Source organism: Mangifera indica, chromosome 7 (assembly GCF_011075055.1).
Source record: "Mangifera indica cultivar Alphonso chromosome 7, CATAS_Mindica_2.1, whole genome shotgun sequence".
In the NCBI taxonomy this organism is placed as follows: Eukaryota; Viridiplantae; Streptophyta; class Magnoliopsida; order Sapindales; family Anacardiaceae; genus Mangifera; species Mangifera indica.
The window spans coordinates 15448478-15458612 of record NC_058143.1 but is presented as its reverse complement, the minus strand read 5'-3'; the positions used below and the strand labels follow the sequence as shown (position 1 = coordinate 15458612).

General features: G+C 33.6%; 2 protein-coding genes across 2 annotated transcripts; both read left to right on the top strand.

The window, feature by feature from the left end:
• Positions 1 to 305: 305 nt before the first annotated feature.
• LOC123221521 lies at positions 306 to 2981 on the top strand. The gene is made up of 3 exons (XM_044644355.1): positions 306 to 314; positions 1041 to 1498; positions 1768 to 2981. Exons 1-3 carry the CDS (start codon positions 306 to 308, stop codon positions 2420 to 2422), a joined length of 1122 nt encoding a protein of 373 aa, XP_044500290.1. The 3' UTR covers positions 2423 to 2981.
• A 2915-nt stretch (positions 2982 to 5896) lies between these two features.
• LOC123220712 (protein translocase subunit SecA 1) lies at positions 5897 to 9681 on the top strand. The gene is made up of 5 exons (XM_044643267.1): positions 5897 to 6211; positions 6315 to 6463; positions 7234 to 7395; positions 7886 to 8001; positions 9420 to 9681. Exons 1-5 carry the CDS (start codon positions 6025 to 6027, stop codon positions 9436 to 9438), a joined length of 633 nt encoding a protein of 210 aa, XP_044499202.1. The 5' UTR covers positions 5897 to 6024; the 3' UTR covers positions 9439 to 9681.
• The last annotated feature ends 454 nt before the right edge of the window (positions 9682 to 10135 follow it).

Genomic DNA, 10135 nt, shown 5'->3' with positions numbered 1-10135 from the left:
TTAGTAGTAATAAGAAGAGATGAATACCCGACTAATAAAGTGAAAATGAGACTTCAAAATTAAGATATTAAAATTTGAGTCAAAGTGTAAAAATAAAAATTTCAAAATTTGTTGTGACGTTTTATATAAAGCACCATAATTGATATAAAAGAGAATAAAGTATATTAATATTAAATATCATTTAAAAAAAATGGTTAATTTTTTTAAATCCCCTAAATTTTGGTCATTTTCATAATAAAAAAGACAATCAAAACCACAATCACCACATCACAACTTTTAAAAAACAATTATTGTTCAAAACGACAATGTATGACGTTAGCAACAAATATAATTTTAAAGGCTAAAAAACTTATTTTCACCCACGGTTAAGTATAATTTTAAATTTATATCTTTTCACTTTTAAAAACCTAAAATCTCGTCAATCAATAAAATTCTGTTAAAAAATTCAGTTAAAATTAAGGGTAAAATTGATATTTAACAAAAAAAAAAAAAAACTCTATTTAATTTGAATATCTAACAATTTTTTCATTATTTAAAGTTTTAAAAATGACAATTTCTCTTTAAAGTTTTGAAATGTTGCTAGAGACAGTAAAGTTTGCCTTCTCTAGCCACATTTTCTCTTCCTCCTAGCTCCCCTCTCATCGGATTTAAAGCCTTAAACTCTCGTTAGAAATCGTCAACGTCTTTATCTCATATGAAGACAACCACAAATTTCATTGTCGTCTTCTTTTTTAGATGGCGACGATCTCTAACGAGAGCTTAGGGCTTTAGACTAAGAGGGGGAGAGAACGTAGTTGGAGACGATAAACTTTGTTGTATCCTACAATGTTTCAAAACCTTAGAGAAAATGACTACTTTTTAAATTTTAAATGAAGAAAAATTGTTTAAATTTTTAAACTAACGAGGAAAAACATAATAAAACTTTAATTTTTTTAAAATTTTTTATTAAATAACAATTTTAATCTTAACTTTAATTGAGTTTTTTAATATAATTTTGCTAATGGTTATGATTTTGAGTTTTTGAAAATGGATGGTGTGAGCTGGGATTACACTTAACCTTGGGTGGGAACAAATCCTTTGGCCTAATATCGAAACATATCCCAATCCTCCATCCATACTCGTCTCCTAGTAAAGCCACGCCCTCGCCTCCAATCCATACTCATCACAAAAATGGCGCTAACACAACAGAAGGAATCACAGTAACCGTACCAGTTCTCGTTCTCACACTCTCCGTCGCTGTCATCTTCCTTTTCTTCCTCCTCTCCTCTCTCTCGATCTGCAACTGCCCTATCTCGTCCGCCTCAAACGCCGCCGTTTCCTCTTCCGTCCACCTGCCGCTGAAAGGGTACCTCTCCGGAGACCGGATTTCGCCGACGCCAGCCGACATTGAGTGGGTGAAGGATCAGATATCTCGAAACGGACTTCATATGCAAGACAATGTGCTGAGGAAAGGGATCAACCCCCGCACTAGAGCTCAGCAGCTTCAAGATCTTATCCAGTGAGTCTCAGTTTATAGACTGTAGATTTTTAAAATAATTTGTCATTTCATTATTAATTAATTATAATTTTCTCGTAGTTGAAGAATTAATACGCTATATATATTTTTTCATTTTTTTAAGTAAATAAATGCTTAGATTAGTACCTTTATAGTTCAATTTAGTGTAATAGAAGTTTTCTTTAGCCTATTGAGGGATTCCTCCGAGAGCATACCAATTATTAATGAAGATTTTGGTGTGATTGTGATGTGATTGGTGTGATGGTTTTCAGATTCAAAGGCATATCACATTATGAAGAGCCTGAAGCAAGCAATCACACGGCCCTACCATGCCCCGGTGAGCTCCTTGTCGAGGAGCATCACAGCAACTATGGGGAGCCCTGGGTGGGTGGTCGAGATGTGTTTGAGTTCCTTGCTCAGGCAACTCGCTTGACGCTCAATTCACATGTCCTTGAGATTGGATGTGGCACACTTCGCGTAGGCCTGCATTTTATTCGGTATCTAAGCCCTGAACACTTTCATTGCCTTGAGAGAGATGAGCTATCTTTAATGGCTGCTTTCAGATATGAACTCCCTTCCCAAGGTCTTCTAAATAAGCGTCCTCTGATTGTGCGAGGTGAGGATATGGATTTCACCAAGTTTGGTTCTGAAATTGTGTATGATTTGATATATGCTAGTGCTGTGTTTCTTCATATGCCTGACAAACTTGTGTGGCTTGGGCTTGAGAGGCTAGCGAATAAGTTGAAACCTTATGATGGGCGAATCTTTGTGTCCCATAACATAAAGTTTTGCTCACGATTAGGAGGGGAGGAGTGTACGAAGAGGCTCACAAGTTTGGGACTTGAATATATTGGGAAGCATACACATGATAGCTTGCTTTTTAATCACTACGAGATCTGGTTTGAATTTGGGCTGTCCAAAGCATAGGGTTCTTCAGCATTGCCCTTTTGGATTTTGATTCTTTGTAACTCTGAAGCAACAGGTGAAGTTATAGCTTATGATTGGCCTCCAGTCAATTGTTGTGTTGCCTCTGATAACTTCCAAGTGTTTTGGAAGGTTAACTTACGAGCTGTTGATCAAGAATTGATGATTTCACAGATTTTTATCAAAGTGGATCATGGAGGATTGTGTGCAGCCCGGGGACATTCTTTGTTCTTTTCAAGGAGAAGGATTATGCATAACTTGGGACTTTCGAGATCAACAAAACTATACGTAGGTTACATAGATAATGATGTGTCGTTATATGATTGAGTGATTTTGAATTAAGGAAAAAATAACATCCAATTCTACGATGAGACATCATCTGTATAACCATTTGTATACTAAAAGATTTATACAAACGGTATTGCTCTTTTGAGATATACTACTGGATTGGTAAGGTGGGAGAGGTTCATGCTATTTGGGACTATCAAATTATTTAGTTTTTGTAATCGAAATGCTGATAGCACAAACTGATGAATAAATGAAACTGTAACATTTCATTGCACTTGGACAAAACTTGGATATATTATACTTTGAATGGTTTTGGTTTATGTGCATCCGGGTTGGATTCGAGCCTAATTAAACTCGAGTTCGGCTCGGTTTTGCATAGTAGAGCTCGAGTTCGAGCTTATGAAAGTTAAGCTTGAATTTAGTTCGAATTCGATTCGACTCGTTTCAAACTAGCTCGTTATTAAAACGACGTCGTTTTAATGCATATTACTTAAAACGACGTCATTTTGTATCAAAATTTTTAAGTAGCTCAAGCTCGAGCTTGAACGAGCTTACATAGGGTTGGTTTGTTTCGGATTCGTTCAAATCGAGCTTGAGTTTTAGCTCAAACAGGCTCGATTCTAATCTAACTCTCATGTGTATAGACATTTCTTTTTGTCTCGAAACCGTTGAAGAGCTTTGGCATGACAAGAGTGCGATGCCGAGAGCTTACAAGAATCAAGGTTTTTCCGTGTCTGATAACTTGGATGCCTAGCATATTGCCCAAAGTCATTTATGTTCTAATCTTTGCTCGTTAGCTTTGATCCAAAGCACTCTAAAAGAGTAGTTGATGATTTTCTTTTCGTATATTTCGAGTTGGAACCAAACTAATTCAAAACATCTTCTTACTTGAATTTGGTTCGAATAAAAAATAGTTTAATTTTAATTTATTAAGTTAAATTTAAGGGTGGTTCAAGTTTATTTGAACGAAAATGATTCGATTTGAGTTAGTTCGAGTTAATGATATGAATTGTGGTTTTGGATTTATCATTCAAATTCGTAACTCATTAACAAAATAATGTCGTTTTATCAAATAATAAGTAAAATGATATCGTTTTAATAGTTAGTCAACATAATTCAAATTAAGTTACGAACTAAATTCGAATAGAATCGAATCTTTATCTAACTTGCAAGCCTAACTAAACTAAACTTTTTCTAGTTCTAGTTCAATTTTAAAAGTGAGTCAAATCTCCTAACTTGAACTCGATTCAAAATATTCTATCAAGAAGGATTTAGCTTTCAACCAAATCATGTAACCATATAGATATGTTTAACAAATTCATTATAAATATTAGGCCAAATAACTATTTCCCACCCGAGGTATAATGACCTTCGCTAACTTTCAAAAACTAAAACACTCACCCTTCTATTAATTTTGGTTATTACTGTCAAAGGTAAAATCGTCATTAAAAAATTTATTTAAACTTATAACTAAGATTACCTCTAAGTTTTGAAATTTTTATTTTTGGCCCTTAACTATATTTTCTAAGTTTAAAAAATGACCTTCCCCCCCCCCCCTAAGTCTAGGGTTGCAATCTCTTTATCTTTTACCGATTTTAGCCACCTCCCTACCTTTTGAAAACTCTCAATTTCACCCCATCTTTGATTTTAGTTTTAAGAGTAGCTCCGGTGTCGTTCTCCATTCGTCGCCAACGCCCTCCTCTATCAAGACCAAGCCACCGTCGCATCCTCCCTTCACCGACTAATGAAACCCATCAATGATGACATTTGTTCATCTCCAGATGGAGACACGGAGGAAGATGACTCATCATCTTCGTCTCCTTTTAGAAAAACCCTAAGAGGTATCGTCATCGTCTGATCTGGAATCGTGTCTGGAAAAATGTTGAGGGAAGTCATTTAAAATTATGTCTTTGTCACTGTCTGGAATCACATTTTTGTCGTCGTCTGGAATCACGTCTTCATCAATCGGTGATGGTCGATGAAGGGAGGATGCAACAACAGCTTGGTCTCAACAGAGGAGGATGTCGGCAACGGAAGGAGAATGACACAAAAGCTGCTCTGAAAACTAAAATCAAATAGGGGTGAAATTAAGAGTTTTCAAAGGGCAGGCAAACGACTACAAAAGGGTAAAAGATCAAGACATTGAAACCCTATACTTGGAAGGGGAAAGTCATTTTTTAAATTTGGAAAATATGAGCTTAGGGGTCAAAAAAAAAATTTTCAAAACTTACTTAAAGGTAATCCCATTATGAGTTTAAATAAATTTTTGGCCAAAGGACTATTTCCCACCCAAAGTATGCTAATTTCTCAAAGTTCTCTCTGTTAATTTTGAAAATTTCATTTATCCACCCGTGGTCGGTTAAAATTAACAGAAACCTAACCTCTGAAAAATTTATCTCATTTTTCCCCCTAAAAGTTTAAAAACTAACATTTTCTTTCCTAAGCCAAGTCGTAAAAAATCACATTTTCCCCCTAGGATTTAGTTTCAATATCTTGTCACTTTCTCCGGCATCATTGTCGGTCGTCTCTCTCTTTTGATGGTTCTCTTTCCACCGACGGTTGCCTCAACGTCATCCCAATCGCTCTGGTGCCTAAGAGACATCGTCTGAAAAGAGGAATCTTCTTCCTAAACGAAGACGAGACTACTCGTCTTCGTCTGGGAAAACGATTTCTCTTCCTAGATAACATCTCTCAGATGCCAGAGGGGTTGCGGTGGAGTTGAGACAGGCCGTTGGAGGAAGAGGAACAATCAGAGGGAGAGACAGTCAGCGATGACGCCAGCGAGAGTGACCAGATATTGAAACAAAATCCTAATGGGGAAATGTGATTTTTTTCAAACTTAGTTTAGGGGAAAAAAGTTAGTTTTTTAAATTTAGGAGAGAAAAATGAAATCATATTTAAGTTGATTTTTAATATTAAATATAAAATAACGATTTTACCCTTAAAATTAATATATTTAAACAGTCATAGGTGGATAAATAAGATTTTCAAAGTTAACGAGAGAAAGTTTGAAAAGTCAACATACTTTGGGTGGGAAATAGTCTTTTGGCCTAAATTTTTTAAATGACGATTTACTTCTGAAAATAACAACCAAAATTAATAGATGGATAAATATTTGAATTTTTAAAAGTTAGTTGACATCACAAGTTTTCACTATATCTAGGGTGGGAATAAGTGATTTGGCCTAAATATTCAATTTCTGCGTCATAGGCGATCTCCTCACTCAACCAAAGAAGCCTCCGACCAGAAACTCCTCATAAAACCCCGCATAAAGTGAACGCCACGACCATCTTCATCTCCAAACCCTAAACTTCACAATGCACTCTGCACGAATCCTGAGAAACATTTGTCTTAACCGTCACCTAATTCTATCACAGCACCGTTCAATCTTCACCACGTCGCCGCTTCAAAGCACATGGATGGACACCATCAAAGGAGTCTTCACTGGGAAAAAGTCATCGTCAGAAGAGCTCAACATGCCCTCTGAGTCTTTCAGTCTCATTCGTAAGTCCCCATCAATCTCTGACTTCTCTTAGAAACAAAAAAGAAAAAGCGAAGGTGAACTTTTGACAGTTTTGTAGTGAAAGTTTATCCATTTTGTTTACAGAGTTTGCTGATGGGTTGAAGAATGCAAGAAAGGTGGGTACTTTCAAGAATTACATAGTGGGTAGAAGCAGTGAAGCCACGTTTGTTGATGCTTTTGAGAAACAGGAAGCCATTCTTCGCTACCTTGGTGGTATTGATCCCAAAGGAGAGGTTTGTTTCTGTTTCTTTTTCCCTTAAAATACATATTATACTCAAGAGTCAATACTAAAATGCAATTTATCACAAATCTGATGAAGCAGAAACGCAAATGTTAATTAGAAATGCTAACACGCACAGGCTTTCTTTGACATTAAACCAAGAAGTTTTATTAAATAGCTTTTACAAAAAAAATCTCTTCGAAATATATTATCGTGGAATTCCTTTTGTTTAGGGTCTTGACTGCCTGCCTCAAAATCCCGTAATTCTCTCAACTACCATCCTTAGATTATCTCCCATCATTGTAGAAAAAATCTCCCATTTATAAGTAAATATTATGTAAATATTTCTAGCTTATTTCTTTATTTTTATTTAGGGATCCTATCCTTATTTAGAATTGGTCTATTGCTATATATTGTACAGTTCACCTCTCAATGAACAATATAAAGAAAAGTTCCTCTTTTAAATTCTACAATTTTGTGCTCAGATCAGAACACATTCCTCTTCGTATACCCATTTCCATACTACATCAAAATACACAGCCCACATTTTGTGTTACAGAGTGTTCGAGTTCTCTTATGTTGTGATTTTCACAATTAATGTTTCCAAGTTTGAAGTTCTATCATAAGCTATGATATTCATCTTATAAACTTTGCATTGTTGTATATAATGAATTTGAATCCAGGTTTTTAATTTTTTTTGCCTTATAATGTGACATGTATACATACACTTATTGCATATGGTTTGAGTGTTCTGATTATGGGTTTAGGTTTCTTGGTTTGTAGAATATCCAAAGCAGTCAGAAACAAGAAGCTGCGAAGCAGTGTAATTGCACAATAGCTGATGTTGAGAATGCCCTCTCTAAGTTCACTTGGGCTAAAGAAGCACAAAAGAAGATGGAGAAGTTAAAGGAGGAAGGGAAACCAATGCCCAAAAGCATGGCTGAGGTACCACAGTTTGCAATCATTTTGGTTCTTCTGATTGTAAAATTGGCTTGTTAGTTATAGGATTGAGAAATATGTTCGCATATGGATGATTAAAATAATTTCAAAGATGTTAAGGAGTTTTATCTCTGTTTATATGTTTTGTTGGACCATGTTTTTGTATCCTTATCTATGCCTTCCTTTTACTTGTGGAGCAAATCCTAGATTTGTTGTAATGATCCTTGTGTGGAGCTGAATCTGTTCAAAGATTGGCTGTGTGCCGCAGTTGGTTGTTTACTTTGTCTAGTTCAATTGTCGTACAACTACTTTTACATTTTTTGTGGGTATGAAGTGGTCTATGGTTTGTATGACAGCATTTTCTGGTTGACTTGTTTTCTAATTGCTATAATATGTACTTAAATAAAAATAATGTGGTTCTCAATTTATTTTTATGAATTCTTGTGAGAGCGGAATATTGGTAAATATTATTTACCCATAGTTTTTCTTCTTCTAGATTCAAAAGATGATGGGGTCAACACCACTGGATGTTGCCAGGTCCAATTTGGCTAAGAGTGGGCAGATCAGTAGAAATGCCCTCTGTCCTTGTGGTTCCAAGAAGAAATATAAATGGTAATTTTGCTACTTCAATTATTGGATCTACACAACTGTATCTTGTATACTGCAAGACATACTGTCTATTATGTCACTTAGGAATGAGATATTTCATTTGCTTAAATTGCTGACAATATAATCACAGACATCCGTATGCAACTATATGATTGGAGATTGTCAAGATGTTAGGGACATAGATTCCCATTAGTTATCATCATTTAACTTCTTAGGAGGTGTTTGGTTTAGGAATTTGTGTGTTTGGTTTGGGTAATATTTTATTATAAAAAATAAAATTTTACCACAAATATAAATTCCCTGGAAGATTATTGGTATAAATTATTATTATATTTGATAAATAAAAATTGGTAAGAATAGATAATTCTTGTGTTTGGTTGAATGTAATAAAAAAATATTAAAATATTATTTTATATAAATGTACTTGGATATAGTTATTTTAAAATATTTGTTTAATTACTTGTTATATTGATTGAAAATGAAGTTATTTTTGTCATAAATAAGTACAAAATTGTAATAAAATAAAGATTACCTTAGTAATATTTTAATATTTAAAGTAGACTTTTATATTATTTGTCACATCATCATTAGTAATAAAAAATTATCAGAATCTTTTATTACCTAATAAAACAAACAAAGTAATTTCAGTAACAAAAGATATATTATCAAAGTAATTTTTATATACTCCAATTAAACTCTCTTTTAAAGATTACTTTGGTAATTTATCTTTTATTTTTTATATTAATTTATTTAGTTTGTCAGGTAATAAAATATTCCAATGATATTTTATTACCAATGGTGATATGTCAGTCAATATAAAAGGTAATCTAACTATCACCCATCTTAGGTACTAAAAGATTACCGAGGTAATCTTGATTATTTTACAATTTTAATCTTATTAATTTGTTAGGACATAAATAAACCTCATTTTAATTAATATATTAAGTGACATGAAAAATATTTTAGAATAATTATAGCTGAAAATATTTAAGTAAAATAATAATGTAATATTTTTTTATTATATTTAATCAAACACAATAATTATTTATACCTACTATTTTTTTATCATAATAATTTGTACCCAATAATCTTCTAATAATCTATTTTTGAGATAATTTTTTATGTTTTGTAATAAAATATTATCTGAACCAAACATACAATTAAAGCTAAAATATATTACTGTATTTGCATAATCTTAGATGCAATTTGTCTGATGGCCAAATGTTGTAGGACTGAAGATATAATTTACTTTGCCACTGTTTTGATAGATGTCTTTTTCCTACCGATTCAGGTTCAAAGATTTTACAACTAGGGAATCTTTCTTCCAGGGGATAGTGTTGTTTAGACAATCTAGTTTGTTTTGTATGCTTATTTTATGTTCTTTCATTAGCTCACTTGTTTATCTATGCTTTCTTATGAAGGTGCTGTGGAAAAAATTAAGATCTAAGAAGATTAAATGGAAGAGGATGTGAGAGAGATCCTTTGAGATGGTAAATCAGTGCATGTCCTCCATAGGTCTTTTTATTAGTGTAACTCTTTGATGAGTTTGTATGCCCAGGGAATCTTAATTTTTTTCTAAAGCTTCTCGTATTTATACATTTTTTGATAATAAGATTCTGATGGAATAATGCTATTATAGACTGCATAAAGCCAATATGAAAGTCCCTTTTAGATGCCTGGTAATTTTTATGTCAATCTTGAAAATCATATATTCTGTGCAGTAAAAGTGATGCAAATCTATACATTTGGGCCTAAAGTGGCAGAAGAAAGAAGAAAGGCATGCTTTCATTTGGATTTTGAGCTTTATGGATTGAAGATTTCTGTGCAGCAGTTTGTTCAGATAAAGTGGCAAAAGAATGAAGAAAGGGATGATGAAATCTTCAATCCATTAAAGCTCAAAATCTTGTTTCTTAACTAAGCTATCACAAGTGAAGAAAAAAGCTTTTGTGATGTTTTCAACCAAAAGGGATGCTTAATTCTCAAAGACATGTCAACTTAGTAAAAGTGAAGTACATGAGCTTGATCATGATGACTCATGGCCAACTGCTCTCCATCATCTTTTCATTCTCAACTATGGAGATTGATTCATCAATCATCAGTCTCTGTCCATTTGATTTAACAGACGTTGATGATTTCA

What these genes read in the sequence shown, in the direction of transcription:
- LOC123221521 (XM_044644355.1), top strand. An exon ending in CAGCTTCAAGATCTTATCCA is followed by an intron (nt 1,499 to 1,767) that starts GTGAGTCTCAGT and finishes GATGGTTTTCAG; the next exon opens with ATTCAAAGGCATATCACATT.
- LOC123220712 (XM_044643267.1), top strand. Translation starts at nt 6,025, where the DNA reads ATGCACTCTGCACGAATCCTGAGAAACATTTGTCTTAACCGTCACCTA. An exon ending in TGAGTCTTTCAGTCTCATTC is followed by an intron (nt 6,212 to 6,314) that starts GTAAGTCCCCAT and finishes TTTTGTTTACAG; the next exon opens with AGTTTGCTGATGGGTTGAAG. An exon ending in GTATTGATCCCAAAGGAGAG is followed by an intron (nt 6,464 to 7,233) that starts GTTTGTTTCTGT and finishes CTTGGTTTGTAG; the next exon opens with AATATCCAAAGCAGTCAGAA.